General features: G+C 31.6%; 1 protein-coding gene across 3 annotated transcripts in view; it reads right to left on the bottom strand.

The window, feature by feature from the left end:
* Positions 1–7,507: 7,507 nt before the first annotated feature.
* Positions 7,508–24,516, bottom strand: part of LOC113396963 (homeobox protein unc-4-like) — a 37,585-nt gene continuing 20,576 nt past the window's right edge. The window contains exons 2-4 of one of the 3 annotated variants that reach the window (XM_026635065.2): positions 21,517–21,689; positions 11,936–12,075; positions 7,508–11,438 (exon numbers count right to left, since the gene is read on the bottom strand). In XM_026635065.2, coding sequence (XP_026490850.1) covers positions 10,934–11,438; positions 11,936–12,075; positions 21,517–21,689 — 818 coding nt within the window. In that variant the 3' untranslated portion in view covers positions 7,508–10,933. Of the gene's footprint in view, positions 11,451–11,935; positions 12,076–21,516; positions 21,690–24,516 lie in introns of all 3 variants that reach the window. The other 2 variants (XM_026635064.2, XM_026635063.2) reach the window with 2 other exon arrangements.

Below are 24,516 nucleotides of genomic sequence, written 5' to 3'. Positions count from 1 at the left end.
ATTTTAAATTTGTTTTTTTTTTTTATATACGGCCATAGCACCGGTCTCTACCCGGCCAGTAACTTTTTCCGCTCTCTAAAATTAATTATTTGTTAAATCGTAACAATTTCGTAATTTACAATCAAGAATCGTCTTTAATTTTCGGTTCATCAACGGCTGGAACTCTTCAAAATAAGACCATAACCGATTTCTTATGTGCAGCTATCAGCTATAGTCCCATAAAGACTGGGACAAAAATTGGCTTACGCTATTAATGTATAGGATATAGGGTAGTGCCAATGTCTATAAGCAGTGGTAACCTATAATAAATAACATAAAGGTAACATTTCATAAGGAAAATTAAACTACTCTAACAATTTAAAAATATTTTCTAAAAAAAGTAATAGATTTTTTGCAAAAAATATCTGCTAAATGTTGATATCGAATGTTAATAAAATATGTACTAACATTGAATTATATTTTTTAAACAATAACAAAACAATAATACTCCGCTTAAAGAGGCGTCACACAACAATCAAAGTATGTAACTTTTTTTTAATTGCACGTATAAAAAATAAATAACTCTGTATTTTCTAAATTCAAATGTTTGAATAAAGTTAAAGTAATAAAACTGTTTTAAATTAAAATCGATCGCGTTCTAAGCGGTGTTATGGCCTGAATCTATTGATTATTACAAATCGGTACACCACGCCCATCGCTATAGAGAAACTACGTTATAAATCTAAGTCACTAACAATTTGCCAACATTCTAAATATTAAGGTAGAGTCAAAATGATTACGAAATTATATAGGTCTATTTTTAACTTTGGAATAAAAAAACTCTATTGATTTTTCAAACGTAATTGACATAATTAAAGGAACGGGAACTACGTACTGGCCATTTATGTCAGTTTGTGTAATTTGAATAAAGAAAAGAACGATTTTAATTTTTCACCGAGTTTCAGTTATTTTTTGACGTATAACGTATCTATAATATAATCAAATTATTAATTTGTATAGTAAGAAAATTTGTTTTTTATAATTTTAGTCTGCGGCACGATAAGTAACGAACATTTACATATATTGGAGATAGTTTTCTTTCAATGTATGATTTAACTCTCCCCCCCTCCCCTACGCGGTAGCGTCAAATTCCAAATACCTAAGACCTATCCAAGTCGAGGTTTTGGAGTCGCCAGCACTCCCACCGAGCTTCAACCCATTAGTGTATGTTCGGAATAATATCAAAAGAAAATTTAAACTATGAAATCCAGTTTATACCCACGAGAATAAATTTCAAAATTGTATGGACTAAGGGAATGAAATCGAAGTATGAAGTCCGCCTGTCTGTAAGTATTATTGATGACTTAATAAAAATGTGCCCAGGCGCATGCCTGACGTTTTGACATCAAGAGTATAACGATTTACGATTTACAATTTTTTCTATAACAGGACGAGTGGTTTGGAATGGTATTCATGTAGGTATCAATATCATACGTAGATTTCCATGCGAAATAAGTAATTATTTAATCTGTTGTATTTAATAATAGTTGTAACTGCTTATCGGAAAATAGTAACTACTGAGTTTCTCGTTGATTGTTCACGGTAGAATCTATTCTAAACCGTCGGTAGCATAAATTTAATTGCATCCTCTAAAATTACGATTCGAAATTGCTACTTACCTACTTAGCCTACTTTCATTAAATACCAAATTAAATCAATATATACTCGTATGTGGATTTAATTGGTCTCCATGACTGACTGAGATACAACGCCCAACTTAAAACAGATTAAACCGAATTCCTTATAAAACGTAGGTGAGCAGGAAAGAATGATTTTTCTAAATCCATCACTTAAGACGTGAAATTGGGGATGAAAAGTGAAATACTAACTTTAAAGTGTTTTCCAATGGAATATTCCATCGGGTATATGACTAATTACAAAAAAAAATATTTCCCTTATTCATACACATCACAGAACGTTTTGACACTTGTGAAATATAATTGTGATTTTTTTTTATTATCAAACATTCACAATGAGATACGAAAAACTTATTGTTTTATTTTGTGTAGAAATTATTTAGTATTACGATATTAAATTGGTTTAAGAATTTATACTATACCTATAAAGTACCCAGTTCTAACACCGAGAAAGTACAAGCAGTCAAAATGTTGCAATTTCTTCTTGTGATTATGAGTCGTTCTTTATATATTTTCGAAGTTCAACTAACCATCGAGCATTGAAATAACAAATGGCATACATTAGAGAAAATCGCTAACTATCATCTCGTGCGTCGAATATTACGATGTCATATTATTCATTTTGGTTGTTTTGTGAAAGTTGAAATATGCTATAACATATTTTAAACCAAAGTAATAATAATACACGTTCGAATTATGAAATCAGAGCGTCTGTCTGTTTTTGTTATTTCGACAATACTGGTAGCCTTGATAATCTATTAATGTAAATTATTTATGTTAAATAAAATATAAGGCCAACAATGAACTTTGATCTTAAAAGGCTTTAATATATCCTCAGTAAAGATATCAATCTACAAATGATCTTGGTAGTGCCCTAACTAGTAATATAGTTAGAATAAGCAGCAATACTTACTGCTCTGTTCCGGTTTGTGAGTGAGCCAGTATAACTACAGGGACAAGGGATATAACATCAGTTCTCAAGGTTAGGAAAGTAAGGGTTATAACTTTCTTCGACTTTTAGCACTTTTTTTAATAAATGTTTATAGTAATCGAATTAGGTTGTATCATAGATAATAAATATTAAAAAAAAAACCTGAATAAGGTCATAAAAAAATTAAACGTAATCCTATTGAAATATCATGTTAACATAACTGTTTTCGTAAGTATTATTAATCACGAAATTAGTCACCAAGTCAATTTATTGCGATATGAAGCTAAAGCTTACATCACACAGACGATCAATACTGATCTAAGTAGCATCACTTACAAGTGTTGCGTAGTTCGCATGAGATATTAACATTTTCACTGATAGAATGTATTTTTATCACCCGTTGTCTTATTACCTTGAACTAATAAGCCGATTTAACTAATGAAGCGTGATAGATGTTTTTACATAAGGATAATTTCTCAACGACGACATTCATATACAAAAGCAGTTAATTTCGATGTATGGCTATATGAAGATATTATCATATAAGTCCCGCCTCGAGGATCCATTATTAATTATGCAAATTATATTATGAATAATGTATCACGTGTTACGAGATACGGCTAAATTCCAATAACTATTATTGATACATGTGGGGTATGTTATGTACACGTGATTTCGCATGAATACAATTATTGATGTTATCTTAAGTACATAAGAGCTATAGTGCAGTGTATATACTAATTTATGATTTAGTTATTTTAAATTAAGAGTCGCCAATTAAAATTAAATATTGATAAGATATGGATTGTTTTGGATAGGTTAGAGAGTTCTTAAATTTTGTGTTGTAACGGTATTAATGTGCTACTAACTATACGATCTACATAGGGTGTGACTTTACCTTACTAATATTATAAATGTGAATGTAAATTTGTCTGTTACCTCTTCACGTTTAAACTGCTGAATCAATTTAGATGTAATTTGGTATTGAAATACTTTTAGTTCCGGGGACGGCAAAGTTAGCTTATATCACAAAAATCATCCTTTAATGGTGTAAAAAGGTGGTGTGAGTGTGTAAGGGGAAACAATCATTGTTATTTTGGGGGTAAAAGGGGGTGACGCTTTGTGTACTACAACATTTTATAAATTTCTTAGGACTTCATGCAATTGCGCCAATGTGCTGTTTACCATAGGATACAATTTCTATGTTCCATGTACCATTTATGGTACTGATACTCACCCTCCAATTATTGTTGTATAATATCGTAGATAAATGATGAGCGTGGGACACCCACCCAGATAGGCTTGCACAGAAAACCAGTAGGACTACAAAGGTATATAATAAACCAGTTACAGTCCGCGTGCGATGGGGATAAAAAGTATCCTATGTGCTATTCGAAAGTATAATCCGTTTCACCGTTCTGGCATGATTGAATAACAAACATTCATCCGAACTTTGGCATTTATAATATAAATAAGATTACTACAATTCCTGAATAAGAATCAAATTTGTGTGTTTCACCGCTAAAAATATTTTATCTCGAATTTTGCCTTTACTAGATACAGTCATTAGTTTATCAATACTCAGAGATAAGTCTTATTATTGTATTTACTTCATTAAAATTTGAATACCAGTCCAGTAACAAAACTTTTACAACCTACAGTCAGAACCCTTTGCCATTGAAGATCACTTTAGTCTTTTCAGTGAAAATAGCCTTTGACTAATGATATTTATTACGTTTTATTTCTGAGAGCGTGTCATTTAGGAAATTACCTGACTTGTGGTCCTCGTATACATTACATTCAGTCAGATTAACACTAAAACACTTATTAAAATGAAACTGACAAGCTGACAAGACTTGTGTTTAGTCCAAAGTACTCATTTTTTTGTTAACCAAAAGTCCCTTTTAGTAATGGCATAGGCCATTCAACTGTATTTAATGTATCTCATTACAAGAACTACACGGACGTTTATTGCCTATTTTATAGATGCTAAATAGATATAAAACTAACCTAATCTATCTTTAGTACATATTTTTAGTAAATTTTATCTATAAAAAGTTAAATTTGATCGGGATACAGTTTTAACTGGTACAAATAAACACATATAAAATATGGTTAATTTTGTAATAAATGAAAATGTTTAAAATTATTGTCAATTTTATTTCGAAATAATTTTACAACGATATTTTAAAGTAACGAGAGAATTGTTTGCACATTATTAACCGACGATCCATAAACACGTGGGCGTATTATTAATTGGCATTATTGATTAAAATCTTGTTTCCAAAAATAATGTTCACTAAAAATTATGATAAATAGCCAATTTAAAAATCGCCCGGTGTCCTCTATTTTTATATAAAAATATAGTCTTGTTCGTTAAGTTTAATGAAAAGTTAGGCATATTTGAAGAAATGGATTTATACTGTTATTCTACAAGAGATATATTGATATACCTTCAAATGAAACTTTTTGAGCAGATGTTAATTTATTCATTGTTTCTTAATTAAATGATTATACTAATGACAACATAATAATTTGATTAAAATATTTGCAATGTGTTTGAAATAGCCATACATTATAATTATCGATATAAAATTTTATACATACTTAATAGAAAATGATCGAAATTTAATTTGATATAACTTATATGCCTTGTATTAATAATATACAAATATTAATGTTTGTTTTTGCTTGATATTAATAGACCTCGACATCGTTTGACAAATTATTTTGAAAGTTGGCATACTTTTTTTTAAATCAAAGATTTTTTATACGATCCGCTTTGTTTTAACTCACCGTTAGATGGCGTTGTAGCACATTAACTTATTTAAACGTTCGCTATGACAATTTGTGTACACACAATATTATACGAGCAGGACGACATCCGTCGGAGTTTCTTAATATGATTTATATTGTTCAGATATCTAATTTCTGCAACACTTGTAAAATAGCTTAATAATATACGTTAATTTATTAGTAAAAGATTTTTTAATTAAAGACAAAAATGCCCGCGTTTTATCTTTAACAACAAATAAAATTTTAAAGTAATTAAGCGATTTCTTTCTCAATGTTTAATTACTTTATGTTAAATTAAGTGTTCCAGCTAAAAAGCATTTTACCCTTTGGCCATTCAATTGAACTCGAGCCGTAATGTCACGCATTCGCGTCTGTACGTTGATACGGGTATCGGGTGTCAAAGCGGCGTTTCTCAACGGTTTAACATTTGGCGAATAATTTGAGCAAATTTTACAATTATGCTTAAATAATTCGACCGAAAAATTATTCCTCATGTCTCTTGCTTCGTGGTATGGTTTTTTGTTAATCTTTTTTTTGCTTCGAAATGTTTAATTATATGTAAGTTTTAATACTCTTCTGTTGTTTTAAGGGAAATGCAAAATAGTGTTATATTTTTATAATTTAACGTTATCAACAGATTTCTATATATAATTATATTAAAAAAGCAGGAATTATATAATAGATATGTTAATTGTAAATAAAAATAGTTATAATTTCATAAAATCAACTCTGACAGGACATACTAAAGATATATCGTTTCGCATTTGCGGATTATAAATATAAAGAACGATCATACTATGTAGCTATTATTATTTCAGATAGTCTAAAAAAAAGACCAATTTTATCAGATTTTATTTAACTTGCAATGTTTGTTGGTATCGCTGGGACTGTTAAGATTTCCTCGCTGTTTAGTTCCGACGATAAGGTATATATTGATACATGACCATCACCTGACATAACACCTAGTATTGGCTCCAGACGATGGAACTCCTCTACCATTAACAGTAGAAACACAAAATTAAACAACTGTTATATAAGTATTTAATTATAAAAGTCCGTTTTAGACGTGACATGCTACTGTACTGGATTGGCTCCTCACGTGGGAATTGCTCAACGAACCACAGCAATGACAAGAGATTTTGTATGTCTCATCCAATTATGATAGCCTGTTCAATATGATACTCGTCTATTACAATAGTATGGCATAACTTGGCCGTGTTTACGTTATATGTACTATACTGTATGTAGAATGTTGCAAATTATATTATGCTGGGATTTAAAGGTTCATAAAATAGAGGGTGGTATTTTTTAGGCATTGGTAGGTAGACGGGCAATTGGAACACAACAATACTGAGTAGTGCTTGGCGGTAGAATATATAATGACTGGGTGGTACCTACCCTAATAAGTACGATTCATCATACTCTTTCTCAATTGTCTATTTAGACTCTAAGCTCTTCAGTGTTAGGCAATCATATGATGATTTAAGTACGGTCAAGTCAATAGGTCTCCCTATTGAAGAACTAAATTGTAGTAAATTTACAGGCATACAACCGTTCAGCAATGATCAATGATGCGTAAATTGAAATACACAGACAAGTGCATCAAAACAAAGAAAATATTTAATAGTAAAATGAACATTCTTGAGGAAGTTAAAGCCATCAGTTTCTTATATAACACAATTTTCTAGAATATGTGAGTTGAGTATTAAGCAATTCATTCTTTGGATTGCTTAATTGGTTTTGCATTGGCAAGCAAGCTTGGCGTGCTAAACTCTCTGGCATTTTTAGTGAAATACATAGAGATTTGTGTACTGAAACCTGTAGTAATTTTAAGTAAATGATACTTTTTAGAGCGATGTACACCTTTTTCCACAAACAAGGTTTCCAGCAATTCAGTTTTTTTGGATTGCAATTACGTCCCCAAAAAACAGTTGTTCCGTTGAGTAACACGGTGTAGTAATCTGGTACTCCCGCATTGGCGAACATGCTCGACGCGCTGCAATCTTCGACATTAAAAAAATGGGGCATTGTTGTACCGACCGCTGTGCAAATTTATGTGGATAAATGATAATTTTCACAGGGGACGTGTAGTGAAAAACAAGTGCAGTTTTAATAATGTTATATTTTGATTCAATAAGTTACTCGCATAACATACTTTTTACATCTTAATCAATGTGATAATAAATTTACAAATATTCCCGTATCACGTCTCGTTTCTTCTATAGATATAAATAAACTTAATTATTTTGTACCTATCATATTGTTTCCTGCTACAAAATATACATTAGTGTGGTCTACGCTTATTTCTATTACAATAATCCATTACCAAAAACGCATACAAGTCATTCCTTATTACAATATTACTAATATATATAAAATTATAAATAAAATTTACTTTGTGAAACACACAAATCAAAGTCTTATAGCTAGTCTTTTTGTTTTTGTCGATAATTCTAAATTCAATATTGTTGTTTTTTTTTCTGTTTGTTTGTGAGCTAAAGGCGTTAAATTTTAAGGTCCAACTTCAGTACAAGATTTTACTTAATCAGTGACGGATAGGTGATTGAGCTGCCACACACTTTAATTTTTTTTCATATCTTGTTTTGAATACATAAAGAATTATTATTATAAATAAACATATTTATCCTACAAGCAATAAAATATTGTTTATAAAGTAAGACAAATTTATTGGAAAGCGATGTATCAGTGTTTATTTGATAATATTAATGTATATGTGTAATAATTAATGTTTTTAAATTATTTTACGATTTACCATAGATTTGTTTCATTACGATAATTTTTAGGGTTCTGTATAAAATGAGAACTATAACATGTCAATGTCAACATGAGAGTGGTGTGTTTATATTAATGTAACACATACGTAGATATGATTTCATTGGTTGAAATGTATTTTACATTGATTTGACATTAATGCGTGTAATCTTAAATCCGTAACTTCATAGTGAAGAAAGCATAAAGATTTTGACTTGCGTGCGTACGTGAGGAACAAAAATACAACTATACAACAACACAAAAACAAAAACCAATCAATTTTTTATGACGTGTATAAAATTTTAACATTCATCTTTCGCGCTTTATTATTTAGAAAGATTTTATAAATAATTTACTAATTATAACCTGTAAACTATTTCTTCTAATTAATTGTTTCAGTTGATGTTTTTAAATTAGATTTTATATAAATTTATATATTTTATTTTGAACATCCTATAACGTTCGACTTTCATAAATAATTCATTTAAAATGAATATATTAAATAATCTCTCATTACACAAAGAAAATCGAAGCGAAACAAATCCACAATATAAAATTTAACGCTTGACCCAATGTACCTCAGCAAAGTGACCTTCTTTATAAGTTAAATAAAACTTTTGAAATAATAAAGCAAATAAATCCGACCATCCACTAAACACTTAGCGATATAGCGCCAATAAACTGAGTTTACCAGTCGCTTACGCTACAATCGAATCCTCATTACGCGTTTTATTTTATTAAGCGATATGTAAGATCGTATTTTGATAAAATATTAGTGTAACATAGTACTATAATTTCGATAGTTGACCAGCCTTTATCAGTGTTGTGAGTAAAAATGGCAATAAAGCGGTCAGCCATATTGTTGCACTAATTGGCGCTTATCGGCGGTCTCGCGTTATACATTAATTACTCATTTTACGACTCGAGACTCTCCTATGGAATCATATTTACGTGGACATTTTTATATAATTTAATTATATCGAAATGTTATTCAGAACAATGAGATTTTAATAGGTTATTCGGGTTAAGTGGAATCGTAGATTAATTTTGAGTTAATGATGTTGTTATAATTTTGTAAACATGGAGTTTGATCGTATGTCATCACGTCACTGTTGGCCAAATATCTACACCAATATTATATATGCGAAAGTAACTATATCTGTTGTCTCTTCACGCTTAAGCTGCTGAAGCGATTTATATGAAATTTGGTAAGGAGATAGTTTGACTCTCGAGAAAGGATATAGACCTTTTAATTCACCTGAGAGGATACAATGGGGGTGACGGTTTGTGTGCTATAGGTAGTTTTATAAATTATGCGCGAGTAAAGCCGTAGGATTCAGCTGGTTGTCAATAAAAACTTAAGGATAAATTTACCAATGTAAAATATAGTCATATCTGAAAACGTTCTACTGCCGGGCAATGGCTAGATAAATTGGAGTTTATTCTACTGTAATGGGAGTTGGAATTGCAGTAACTTTCTAAGTATACGAGATCGAAAATGAACAGAAAAGGTTATTCCAGTTTTGAGTTCCACTAAAATAAATCATAACCGGGAGTTATCAGCTTAGCATACAAATTGAAATCAACGGATTGCTGTGCGTTTCATATTTACTCGTAACACCTTCGACCGGTTCTGTTTGCTCGGAATTTATTTCACTTACACATCAGCAGGTGTCCTTTGACAACATAAAGAGTGCAGTAGCAAAAACTTTATTTAGCGAATATAAAAGGACAATTTATTAAGTTTGTAAAGTGGTAAAGCGGGGCGTGTAAGAAATTATATTGTAATGTCGGCAATTAGGTTAATTGCTCGCTTCGCTTGTGATGGAACAAAGTTACTTAATTTTCTGTTAAATGTCCGCTATTTGCACAGACGATTAATGAGATAAAAGCTTAATGGATTTAAAAAATAGTACTTTAATATATATGTGGATGAAAAGATTATCAATAATATAATGTCGTTGCTTAAAACACTAAAAATGACATTAGTAATACCTCGTACACAACCTTTGTTTAGTCAAACCGAAAAAAAACTGACTTACAGTGGTTACCATTTAACGAAATTCTTACATGTTACTTATTCGTGTTTCATTAAATGTACTCATTGAAAATCTGGATAATTACATAATATATCTGCTTTAAATTTTAAGTAGGTTTATTTTTTTATAAGTACAAAGCCAAAATCTGTCATTTTAAAAAACATAAAACGTGTAACCTTTTTTGATTAGGGTAACACTTCAGCCATAGTTATCGTAAGATTAAAAAATAAAATAGTGATGCTTCTTTTTTCTGTATTATTAACAAACCCGCCAAAAACTTTCATTTATTGATTTACTTCAGAATAGTATAGGATCTTAAGTTAAACGAGATCGATATTTTATATAGAGAAAGGTCGTTAAACTTTTAATTTTTCAATAAATATACATGTGAAAAAATAAAATAGTAAATGATTAACAAATATTTAGATCTTTTTGTATTATTGCCCCGCGGTGAATAAAATAATAGATTAACAAGACGAAATAAATATAAAATTACTATTTACACTACTAACTATATAATACAAGTCCTACCTAATATTCACAAAGGGATATGTAAACTGGTACCTATAAGTCTTAACCGAAGCTGATTACAACTAATGATAATAGTTCATTAATATTAAAGCAAAGGAACATTTCACAAAATGCCAGTGTTTAAGTCTGTGAAAGAAAAGTTACATCCGGAAGCCTCCCAAGGCGTACTTATTCTAGAAAAGTCATTTTCACGTGTTAAGGAGGGATTCTATACTGAACGGATTGTGTTTTCTTGTTCCCCCGTTTTTGGAAAGGTCCTGTTCGGTATTTGAACTGCCGCTCAGGTCTAAGGATACTGCTCTGCCAGAGTCGAAATCGAATTTGTCGAAGTTGCTAGCAGCTGTGCTGAACTGCTTGAAGAAAGACGACTGAGGATCGGGTAGGGGGCTAAAGTTTCTTGCTGAGTGGCCGTCTGAAGTAGAACTATCTGAATTATTGATAGCATCAGTTCCAGAAGGTGCGCGAAGTCTTCCAGATAGTGAAAAGTCTTCTGGTCCGGAATCGTGACAAGAATCGCCACCGACTACATCTATCATGCATTCTTCTCCATCAATTTCTCCGTCAGAATCCGAATAAAGTCCACTGTTTCTGTGCTGTGCCAAGTATTCCGCCTTCAAAGCTTCGAGATCCACTGCGATACCCTTAGCACGCAGCTTTCTCGCTTGACGCTCTAATGCCTTTGCCAGCTTCTTTCTTCTTCTCGCCCTGTTGGAAATTGTAGGGCCTAATTAGTATAGAACCTTATTTTAGAGAGATAGAAGTCAATAGTAAAGTTAACAACTTAAATATTCATAATTTGTTCTTTGTAATGCTATTTTTATAGAATATATTAAGAATACCCTAAAATAGTGATATTCTTGAGGATCTACTAACATTGTTAAGCGGTATAATTTATTAACAGTGCTTTACTGACAGAGCTATAAGGCAATAACGTATTTTGTGGCTGATATTAAATTAAGTTCATAAGCCATCAGTCCACAGACAATGAGCAATATTGTCATTTGGTGATCATATTTGATGATCTAATAATAATTATTCTGTATGTATAATTCCATCGCCAAGAGATCTTATAACATGAATATATTACTTTTGTATATATTATGAAGTTTTCAACTTATTATTTCAATCAGTTTGCTAATTTGTCGTATTTTCTAAGCTATCCTTAGAGGTTTGGCCTGTAATCTGCTCACCTCTCGCGAGCTCTCAGCTCATGCGGTGGGATGGGCTCCCCGGAACAGGATTGTGGGTGCGCGTTGTGGGCAGGCCGCCCTGGGCCCTTCTTTGTATGTTCCTTCTTGCGCCATTTTGCGCGACGGTTCTGGAACCATACCTGTGGACAATGGAGAATCGAGATTAGATGTTGATATTAATATGATTCTTGACTTTCAAAAACATATATCGACTTTCCGTAACTAACAAACGAGTTTATACATTTACTTAGTCTAGACAAGTATTAACTATATGCATATAAAAAACGACAATTGATTAATTTATACGCGTTATTTAAATTATTACCAAAATTTGTATTACGCAAAATTTAATAAGTGTTTTTTGATTCGCTTAATTGTTTTGCTGTTTTAAACATAACTTACATAGAACACGATAAACGATAAATCTTACTTGTAGTGTAACAGACAGTTCCACCAAGATTATTAAAAAAAAATACAATAAAGTATATATAATTTATTCCGTAACTATTTCATTCCCCACAAATAGGCTTAGGCCCATCTGGTTAGGTACCACCCACTTATCAGATATTTTGTTGCTAAACAGCAATAAAAACTAAGTATTGCTGTGTTCCGCTTTGAAGAGTCAGTAAGCCAGTGTAACTACACGCGCAAGGAACATAATACCTTTATTCCCAAGGTTGGTGGTGCATTGATGATGTAAGAAATGTTTAATATTTCTTACAGCGGCAATGTCTATGGGCAGTGGTGACCACTTACCATCTGGTGAGCTAGTCCATCCAGATACATAAAATCGCACGCTCAAATAAAAAAAATCATTACAAATTATGCTATTTACAATTCTGACATATTTATAAATTGTCTCGTATATAAATAGAACTATTAATTTAACATCTAAGGATTCCACTGACAATAATTACGGAACAGATCACATTTTATAATAAACTCAATTTATTTCCATAAAAGTCGTTTATCTTATGCCCTTTTATACTTAGGCTATCATTAAATTGCTTTTAGCTATGAGAAATATAATAACTCCATAAATATGTAATATAATTTCAGTTTATAATTAAGGATATTTATCTACTCTTTTTAAATTATCAGTTATTATGAGTAATGCGGAATAGTAAAACTACTAAGGGGAAAAGCAATTATCTAATTAATTGTGATATTCTTTTTTTAAATTTACTTTTGGTAGCATCCTGTCAAATTGCATTTATCTTATTATAAAGTTATGTTACGTTTTTATACTTTTTGTAGAACGATAAATATTTTTATTTAAAGAAACTGTAATATTATTTTCTTGTTGAATTAACTTGAATTAGCTAGCATGGTTTTTATGGATGTATGATTTTTAATTCTGACAAATGAACACAGAGATTTTTTCGTAAACTCTGTTTGTAAGACTTTTCAAGACCTGAAAGGAATTTGTTTACATATTCAGCGATAGATATCGTAAAATTAATTAGAATAATATTGATCAGAATTTATTTTAATAAAAAATCTTTAATTAAAATAAACTTAGTAGTTAGGTTCTATTAATGAAACTAATTAAAAGTACAGCTAACAGATGTTTGAAATATACATTCAACCGAGAAGAATTGACCAAAACTTAATACTCCTTTATATGAATATATATGTCTTACAGTAGATAATATATACCTTTGACCTTTACGTATTCATTATTTACATTTTTATACATTGTGCATTAAAACTAACAGATATTAAATAAAATAAGGAATATATTAGTCAAACATTGTTTACCATTCACTCTAAGCATAAAGTTATCGAAATTACTAAACGAATAATTAAAAATACAAGGATCGGTAGCTATATGAAGACGTTTATAAGGCGTGTTTTCGGTAAATAACCTTTGTCGGTGCATCGGCGCATGCGCAGGCACGTCTGAGTCGTATTTTCGCATCAGCCCGTACGCTTTATGTCTCAATTGATAGCTGTCTCGTGAATTCTTTTGTTCGTTGTATTTATTACGAGAAAGCATTTTCAATCATTTATAATTCAATTCAATTCTCAGCTTAATAACCTTTAATAATAGTATTGCTATTAAAATAATTGATTGTAAATGAATAAAAATAAAATGTCGCCGTAAAAGAAATATTACACGATGGATATGTCAAGGGAAATCTCTTTATGCTTTTAAAGCGTTGGTTTCTTTGATTATAAACATTCATTAGTTCTGTGTTCCAATAGAATGTTAAATAAATAAAATAAAACATTTTATTATCTCTGAATGTAATGACAGATGAACAATTAACAGTCTATACTAATATTGTAAATGCGAAAGTAAGTCTGTCTGTTACGCTTTCACGGCTGAACAACTGAGCCGCATGATGATGATGACATTTCTTACGAAGCAAACTTGAACCCCATGGAAGAATTATCTATATTTTTAAAAGCCCGCTCCCCCCCTAACAGTCAGGCGAAAACTGGTGTCATTGCAGAGGCGTATGTTAGAATTTAAAAGTTCCTATTTATATAAAAAAAAAATACAAATCTTTAAAAAAATATTTACTTTATTTACAATCAAAGTAATATATAAGACTAAAAATTCACCCTGTTTTATAAATGAACCTACTTCACGACTTCATATATAGTATGAAATAAACCGGGTGTGCTATTCGGACTCGCGCACTGACGCTTCCGTACAATCAGATACCGATGCAGGGCCGGGTCTACCATATGGCTTTTTGGGCTTCAGCCCACGGCCCCGTGGATTCAAGGGGTCATCTAAGTCCCCAGCTAAGTCAAGTCAAAGTCAAAAATAGACGATAATGCGAAAGAATTAGCTAATTTTATTAAATTAAATAGATCGTATGGTTTGCAGCCCTTTTTTCCTATACCTGTGCTACAAGCTATTGCTTCTTGCCAAATTTCATAAGTCAAAGGGAAGTAGCCTATAGATTTTGATTGCATTTGTATGGGAAACAAATTGCATGGAACATAAACGGCCATATCTTTGCGTAGAGGTTTGATATTTTCACAGCTCCGGACCGCTGACCGATTTGGTCCTTTCAACTTTAAACCTCTATGCATTTAAAAAAAAAGAAACTTGACGGATAGACAGACAGACAGACGGACAGACGGACAACGAAGTGATCTCGTAAGAGTATATTTGTATTTATATCGTCTATGCCTTCCTAAGCCAAAGATTTGTGATAAAAATTTGGTAAGTATATCCGTGTACACCAAAGGTTCGTAGTCCAAAAAAAATTTGGAATTCTTAGTTTATTTTGTCTGTTCTATAGAGTACTATGTGCACCCGTGCGAAACCCGGACGAGTAGCTAGTTAATATATAATTTCATCCACGTGTAGTCACACTTAAAGTCAATTAAAAGTGTATAGTTTCAAACAATAGGCTTAACAAATGAACAATGGCCAAAACAATTCAGTTTTCACGAGAAAAATATTTTTTTACCCAATATTGAAACAAATATATTGTATAAATACGCTTTTATTATTTTAGTAATTCATTTTAGTCATTTATTACAGGGAGCATGTAATTTTTATTTTCAATGCACTATTTATAGCTATTAAGATAAGTAATGATTACCGACACGCTATACTCGGTAGCAATTAGTTATTTAAAAATAATTTAAAAGAATATAATAGTCTTCGACATAAGCATCGTTTTAAAAAATAAGCAAGCTTAATTGGCTTACGAGTCTGGCTAAGACGAGAATAGATCGATAGCAGCTTATGTGTGTGTTTATATATAAATGTAGGTTATGAAAGGACATTTTGACAGATAAATTAAAATTAAATACAAAAATATACAATTATATTATTTGGTGCATAAACGTAGCATTATTTTTATCCTCCACATACAGGTTTCCTCATTATATTTTTCTTTATCACAGATCACGATACGAATTATAAATACAAAATAAGCACATGATCAGCGGTGCTCGGCTTGGTTTGAACTCGGAATCGGAATTCACATCTAATCACTGGACCATCACGACTCGTAACTAATGTATAAAATCTTTAACCTATAAAATTCCCATGTCGATAAATAATGGTATTCATTCAACATTGTAAGTATTAAAGTGTTACATTTTCTTTGTAATACATAACATCTAATATCTAATACATAACATGAGCTCTTTATGTTCATTATCAATAGCTCCGAGTATATAAGCCGAGTTTTTAATTAACCCCGAAGTCTGGCTCAAATCGAAATACATTGATTACGGAATAGAATCCGAACGGGCGGCGGTAATGGGTCTGCTCGTTTCCTTTAATGACCACCTACCACCTAGGGGGGATCCCGGATAACTTGCTTGTTTTGGCAATGTGGTTGATGGGAATTCGTTGGGATATATATGATTATTTCAGAATCAAACTGTTGTTTATACTTCTAGTGATGGACATGTTCTGTAGATTTTTGAACTTTTTAAGTAATTACCTTTTTATATTTATAATTTTTTTATAAAATAAAATAGTTTTCAATAACAAGCGATAGATTATCATCACACGAGAAGATGCTTAAAAACATCGTAATAAATAGAGTTGCCAGCTTGCCAAATTTCGGGCCTAATATACACATATTGACATATTGGTTAAAATGCCTTGAAGATATAAATCAGTATCCGAAAAAGGCGTGAGACCGTATTTAAAGATACATAATGTTAGACGTTAGTTAAGAAGAAATACATATTAATATTGCTCTCCTATTTATGACACGTAACAAACGCAGATAAACAAAAGTGTACAATTCGGAAGACAGAAGTAATTGTCATCGTTCACAATCAAGACCCTCTCGCTCAATTGTTGAGACCAAAAAAAATCTCTTCCCCAGTGAATTGCCTACTTACGCAAACCAAACAAATTCATACGAAAACCATTCGTGAAAATCGTATTGTGTCCGCAATTGGCGCCTTTCCCCTAAGTCGGTGTAAATAAGAGTAGCGTCGATACATTGACTTGTATTTAGGTATCTTCCCCCACTAGGAGGGCAGGGGAAATATTCCCTTTTATCCTCAACGTTTGCGGTTGGAGCTATGAAAATGTCACGGCCTTTTTATACGAATATTTCAACTTTCACAACGCTAACGTTCGCTTTGAAGCGCATTTTGTTTTGATTTTTCTATTCGTAAGATAATTTGTGATTTATTGCAACAGTTTTGAATTATACGTTTTATTTTTACTTGTTTACTTTTTAATTTTATGCAGTTTTAAGAAAATGGTAGCCAGTACTTTAATTCGTATCACGTTATCCGCATATCTCAAGGCAAGATCTTTAGGGCTGGTAATTCTTCAAATTCATAGATAAAATAAGAAATAAGACTGAACAGCTTCCGTCAAGTTATATTATTAGTAGTAAATAATGTTTCATATAATATTTATCGTTAAAACGAGCTGTCGACGTTAAAATAGAATCTCATTTCAAGTCGTAATTACATTAAATCACTTTCTAACGAAGTTAGATTTGTTTGTCATTGAATATAATATGAATGTGCAATATATAATACTGTAAGAGGCAACCCTGATATTTCCTCGTGTCTATCTTTTACCGCTAAGCCTAGGGCGGTAAAGGCGGCACGCGTTAGATACTGTAGAGCGAGACGAGAGTATAAGAAAAAAACAAGTTAGATAGAGACAAGGAGGTGTCCTTAAATTTTATATTCTATCCGCATTTTGTCGCCTAAGCGTTCCATTTAGTGTGCCATATTTAAACCTCGCGCATTTTCTTTTTCTTGTCAGCCAAGCGAAGAATGTAACGCAATTTTCTTTTTTTTTTTTATTTCAGGTTTCTACCCGCGCCGATGTGTGCGGAATACTGATGTGTGCGTACGACCGCCGAGGCTCAGTTAGGGAATGAAATTGGCATATAAATGTAAATTTTATGCCATGAATTTTAAAATGAAGTCGATACTTCCTCTCTTACCGCAGAGCGGGTGAGCCGTTTTCGCAAGTTTTACGTTTGGCAGGGATAAAATTAGATTAGAATTTGCTATTTAGGTAACGAATGGCGTTTTAACGGTGCGCGTGGAACACTTGCTTAGGGGTTGATAATTTTAAATCCACCGAGACATAACCAATAAAAAACTTATGTATTGCATTACAAAACATATAAAAAACAACACAAACTGTTATGTGAATATCTTCTTTTTTATATCATACTAATATACATAGAGTTAAAAATAAAACATGATACCAAAGTTTAATTCAGAAATGTCGCTGTTTGAACGAAGAAAGGAAAAAGAGAAATCAAGAAGAAGAAAAAATCCACTTTACAGACGCAAACAAGTCACTTAAAGTTTATTGAGCTGTAATCGAATTGTGACGTCCCTGCACCGCGTTTCAGTCGGAGCGCGCGATCTATACCCATCCTTATCTGACCCGACCATTTAAATCTATGCTATTCAATCGTGCCGTCTCGCTCGCGTCCCAGGGGTGCCGCCGAGATGGCAATCTTTTGATTTATACCAACTATTAGGAGTGGTGCGGCATAGTCTGTCTTTTGAAACGAGATTCACTGCGATAAACGTAGGATACAATCGACGTTAGTACTGATTATAGAAATAGATTCATTCCTGTTCCTCTGGGGAAATTTGTTCACTTTACTGTATTGTGATCCTTAGATTCGAACTCTATTGAGGATGGTTTCATGATATTTACTACCATGTCGAAATTTGTGCCATATTTACTCCTTCAGAAAAATTTTAAGTGTGCATAAAGACACGTCTTCATAAACTCGTCTGGAGTGTTAAGGTACAGTAATAGGGTGCTGTATCCACATACGCAATTATGTTTAATGCTTGAAATGTTCATTCATTGGTTCTTTTTATAATAGTTACGAGTCAATAAAAATAAATTAGCAATTCAGTTTAACAAGAACACATACGATCGGCCTGTAGATATACAATAAAAAACTTAAGTAATTTTTTATTGATAATAGACCCCATAAAATTTAAAATTAAATTAAATTTAAACAATTTTTTCGTTATGCTACTGAAAGTTGCTCTAAAATGAATTAAATTAAGATTAAAGCTGACGATTGTTGTATGAAACAGTGTCTATTGAAAGGGATAATAACCAAAATTGTCTATAATATCGTCCGGTGAACCTTAGGTAAAAAGTCGACGTCCCTGAAGGCCGCTTAGGCCGGGGGGTATTGGGAAAACGAAAATAGCCCCTCATTTATATTGAACGGGAAGTTAGGCATACACACTGCAGCGCAGTACTACCATACTCCTTATAAAATATTACAGTTTTTACGTTTTTGTAAGATAGTGCAGTTAATTTATCGTTTTTTAGTCTCTTTGGAATATAAGATATATTATAGACATTTTTTTTGTTTCTTAAATGGAAGGTACGTCTAGAAAAAAAGGTTTGACTCAGTGATGAGCACTAGCTTTCTTACTATCTAAGACCTACGATTGGCGTAAATATAATCTATGGTCTAATATTAGAATAAGTTTAAATTTCGCACAGCACCAGTATCTCAATAGATACTCAGTGTGTACCTGTTTGTGTAGCAAAGCGTAAATTAAAAGGAGAAAAATGTGTTTTGGAATGTCTAATTCAAAAACTTAATTGACAATTATAATTATTTAACTTATAATAATATTTCAGCTTGAATGATGGATCTAGTACAGAATTTAGATATAACGCGATTGTCTATGTTCTATCTTGTCTATCTATTTTCCAATATGAAGGGTGAGTAAGCCAGTGTTATTATGAGCACGAGACACAATCAATAATCTGTTTCGTAACTTTTACTGAAAATAATAATAAACGCTCGTGAATAGTTATTTTCAACTAAACATATTATTATTAATGGTTTAAATAAGTCTTTGCGAGCAATTATTAACGAGATGCCTCTAATTGTCGTATACACTCGTAGCTATTATTTGAGTAAAAACACTACGTATATATTTTTTTTCTACTTGCAAATAAAAAGTTCAAAACCGATTTTTTTTTCTTTCAATATTTTATCGTTATACGTTTTTATTCGGCCTCGAAAAGATTTCGCCCCGTTTTATTATTCATACACAAATTTCATGGATCATTGAACGGGTCAATCTAATCGTTAGAATGGTAAGGCATTTTAATACATTTTTATGTCAGTTGAAACTAACCAATAAAATATATATATATTTATCAAGCTATTTTATTTTTTGAACAACATATGGGTCTCGTATATTTGTTGTTTTTTTTTTTTAATTATATATAAAATATAGAATGATTTTTTTGGTTTGACTGGATAGTAAGTGATCAATACTGATCAAACATTGATTTTAACCCGCATTGGAGCAGCGTGGAATATGCTCCAAACCTTCTCCTCAAATGGAGAGGTGGCCTTAGCCCAGCAGTGGGAAATTTACAGACTGTTACTGTATTGATTTTAAGTGAAATGTAAACTTATATTTTGATTAGCATTGTATAAAATGTTATGTCTCTTCTAATTATAGTATATTTTTAAACATTCAAGTTAACCCTTAATAAAAACCGTATTGCGGTTAAAATATGGGTGGAACTCAAGCCAGGAAAGCCCTATAATAAATTTAGATAATTATAAAATAATACGACAGAGCGCTTAGAACGGTCTTGCTTAGTCATGCGTGTTTTATAAGAATATGCTATTAATGCAGATTATAATTTATTTAGACATTTAAATTCCTAATATACTACATTATTTCCTTCCACAGAAAACAAGAGCCCTTTTTACAATATAAGTTAATTAATTAAAATTTAGGAACAATTGTCAAGCGTATGTACGGAGCTGATTTATATTATAGGCATAGACTCCATTCCAGATCATTTTTTTGATTTTAAGGGAGACAAGGAATTCAAGAAGTGGTTAAACAGAAAGAACAAGAACAAGATATAAGGTTGTGGCAGACACACATAGATGTTAAAAGAAACAAAAAATAAGCGGTGAAATTTGAAATAAAATGCTTTCCAATGAATATAAATTCTAAATATCCTGAATATCGTAAACTCTAACATTAGGTGTGAAGCGAATTAAGACGTTGAGCGTAACGCCCAGCTATTACAGCTTTCGCCACAGACTAAAAATATTTAATAACCACGCGATAATAAACTGTAACTACTGGACAGTTAAAGTGTTTATGGACATAGCGAGAAAATTGGTTCTAGGCTTAAATAATAATCGAATGGATTCGTTAACATTCTTTCTGAAGAAATTAAGAAAATATTTATCATACCTACCAGATATTTATTGAATTTGAAATATGTAATTTGTTTGGAATTAATTGCCGAAGTTATAAAGAAAAAGAAATATCTTAATATTTGGGGCAAACAACCAATATTTAATTTTACAAATTAATTTAAAACAGTGCAGTAACTTTTTCTCTGTTTGTTCACTGATTTTCTTTCTATTTTTTGTTTAGCTATGGAATAACTTTAGTGTTATCAACAACACGAACATGGAGTAGAAATATACAAAAAATATTTGTTGACTACGAACAAGCATCAACATAGAAAATCTTAAGAAACGTTTCACTTAGTTGGCGTCGTGATTACGAAGTGTTTTCTCCGAGGCGTATCAAGAATCCCTCGATAAATAACATAAATGGAATATATAATGACTTACCGCAACCCTGCTCTCCTTAAGGTCCAAGCGCATCGCCAGCGCCTCCCTCATGAATACGTCCGGGTAGTGCGACGCAAGGAACGCACGCTCCAACTCTTCGAGTTGCCAGGAGTTAAAGTTGGTCCTTGACCGTCTCCGCTTCCCACTGTCACCATCATCATCACCAACACCACCTGAAGGAAGAATCATTGCTATAAATCTTTTTTTATTGGCGACTGGGAACAACGGCCAAATGTTTCCATAATGCTAATAAATGAGGTTTATATAGGTAGATATACTTTTATTCTGTAACTGTTTATGAGTAAATAACGATCATATTTAATTGATTTAGTATGGATCTATTAAGTTGAATGTTTCTAGTCGTTACTCGGTTATAATCGTCGATCTTTCGTCGCAATTTTCTTAAAAATAAAGGTAAAGTTGAAAATATTTAACGATTCAAAATCTAAATTAGACCAATTCCATATATCATAGAAATAACATCATTGCTTTCAACAGTTTCTTTATTGAAAGCGATAAAGTTAAATATTTTATTGCCATAAAGCCAAACGCGTAACTAAAGCTAAAATATTTCCAATCATAGCAGCGCAGTATTGAAATGAGTAACACAATCGTAAAAGACACCGGCTTTAGCATTGACCATTTAGACAATCCTTTGGCCGTTAAAATAAAGCCTCGACCAGGGGCTCATAAAAAAGAGATAATCTCCAACAAAGCGTCAGAACAAGTTTCTGAAAATAGAATATAATTTCTAATTTTCTCTCGGTGATTTTAATTAAAAATGGTCCCAGGAGAGAGAGACGGCTATAACGCTCGTAACAGGGGTTGGAAAAGGACGACGGTAAATTACTCGCTCTGTCTTTAAATCTAAATAAATTAGAAGTGATTAAAAGGAACACGCTTCTGTTGCGCTGAACACGTCATTATATCGTACCTTTTAATTTATTAAGCCGTTTTGAGTATCATCGGTTTATGAAAACGACTTTATTCTAATTACTTAAAATAAATGTACAATTTGAAAACTACAAAGAAAATGATACAGCAACCGCCGTAAGTCGTACAAATGTAAGTTGCCAACTAGATCAATGAGTTATGTAGTCGCCTTAAGAGAAAAACTAATTTAGGTGAGTGTGAGAGAGACGGTGATAGCTTTCTAATGAACGGAGTGAAAGAGATGACTACGCTTATTGTATTAAAACAAACGACCGCCTTGGGCCCAGAGAGAACAGTTTTGGCGCGCTTTAATTTAGTCTGCCTCAATGTTTTAATGTCACTGGGGAGGAGGGAGGGGGGACTCACTAAGTATCTATTTGAGGGTTGTATAACGCGGTTAATAAATTCGTACAGTTAATAATTCTACTTTGTTTGTTGTTTCTGTATAAATAATAGCAGAGATAGGATTCGCTTGGACCTATATTTAATACGTAATTGTTCTCTCTCTATAAGAAGATGTTAAATTCATTTAGCATATAACAAAAAGGCTTAAATCAAAAGTAAAATTAATAGAAATTACAGATTTTTTTTTTTCTATTGAATGGGCGACCAGGTGGTAAGTAATAATAACTGATATATATCTAAATACTCTTAGAAATATTAAGCAATATTAGTGCTCGTTCACTAAGCGCTACCAAACTTGTAAACTAAGATGTTATATCCCTTGCGCCTCTACACTAAGTCAATCACCCTTCAAACAGAAACGACATATTGCTGTTTGGCGGTAGAATATACGTATGACGGAGTACCCAGACGGATACATACAGCCTTACCCCCAAGTAAATATCATAAAATACGTAATTAAAACACTAATTCCTTTCAGAAAACAATATTCGTTCCGCAATATAAAAATACTAACATCAGACAATGGTCGTTAAGATTTTATCAAGCAAATAGAAGCAATAAATTTATAACATACAAAGCAGAGAACGTAATTTTCCCCTCGCTTAATAGAAATATGAATCTTGAATAACATCGCTTTTATTGAATAGAGACTATTCCGATCTGCGCGATAAATAAGAATATTGTTATTCTTTTAAATGTATTGCGTTTTGCTTTTATTATCTGTGTTAATAAAACGTGTCATTCGATTTTTAATAGATAATTAATGTTCTTTAATTAAAAGGTAATAAGAACCACCTAAATTTTTCTAAAGCAAAATAGTCCTATTAAACTAGATATAATAATCATTTGACTAGAATAAAGTAATTGCACTGAACAGCCTATTGGACACAGACTGGAACATAACCCATTTAGACCTCCTCTCCTTTTAAGGAGACGGTTTGGAATTCCACCACGCTTTCTATAGCGAGTTGGTGAATTAGGCAGAATTTCATAAATCACAAACGGATTAACTTGATGACCACTTATCATCAGGTGTCCCACTTGCTCGTCCGCCTACATATATCATAAAAAAAATAATAAGACTAAATAGATTATATTAGGGTAGAGCTGCTGAGCTGATGTACTGATTGATATTCCTTGATTTTTATATTTAATTTAATCTTGTTTAGAACAAACTTAAATTCAAATTAACTTTAATCGTGTAATAATTATGCGATAAGCATTAATTAGAAACGATCACATAATAGATACAAATAGTGTTAAGTAAAAAAATTATATAAAAAAATAAACAAGAAGTGATCCCTATAAAGAAACAACAGTCGTAAAAATTAATAAATCGGATAAACGCTGATTACAATCAAATTTGAATAGAAAATAAAATAAAATTATAATTAATGTTTCTTAGCGTGTTTAAGTGTTGTCAAATGCATTATGAGTTAATTTGTGCTGGTCTAACAATTAATATAAGAAAGAATTCATATTTAAATAAAATTAAAACGTTTTTGAATTTAAAAATGAGTGTAATTAAAATTAAATGTAGATTAATATCAGCGATTATATAATTCATGGCAATTTAATTTGCCTTATCAAATGTAGTCTCAGAAAAATTAAAGTAATGTTGAACTAAAACGTTAAGCCTTTTATAATACCTACTTGTTATTA

Source organism: Vanessa tameamea, chromosome 9, assembly GCF_037043105.1.
Source record: "Vanessa tameamea isolate UH-Manoa-2023 chromosome 9, ilVanTame1 primary haplotype, whole genome shotgun sequence".
Lineage (NCBI taxonomy): Eukaryota > Metazoa > Arthropoda > Insecta > Lepidoptera > Nymphalidae > Vanessa > Vanessa tameamea.
The sequence above is the reverse complement of the archived record's forward strand: the minus strand, read 5'-3'. Positions and strand labels throughout refer to the sequence as shown.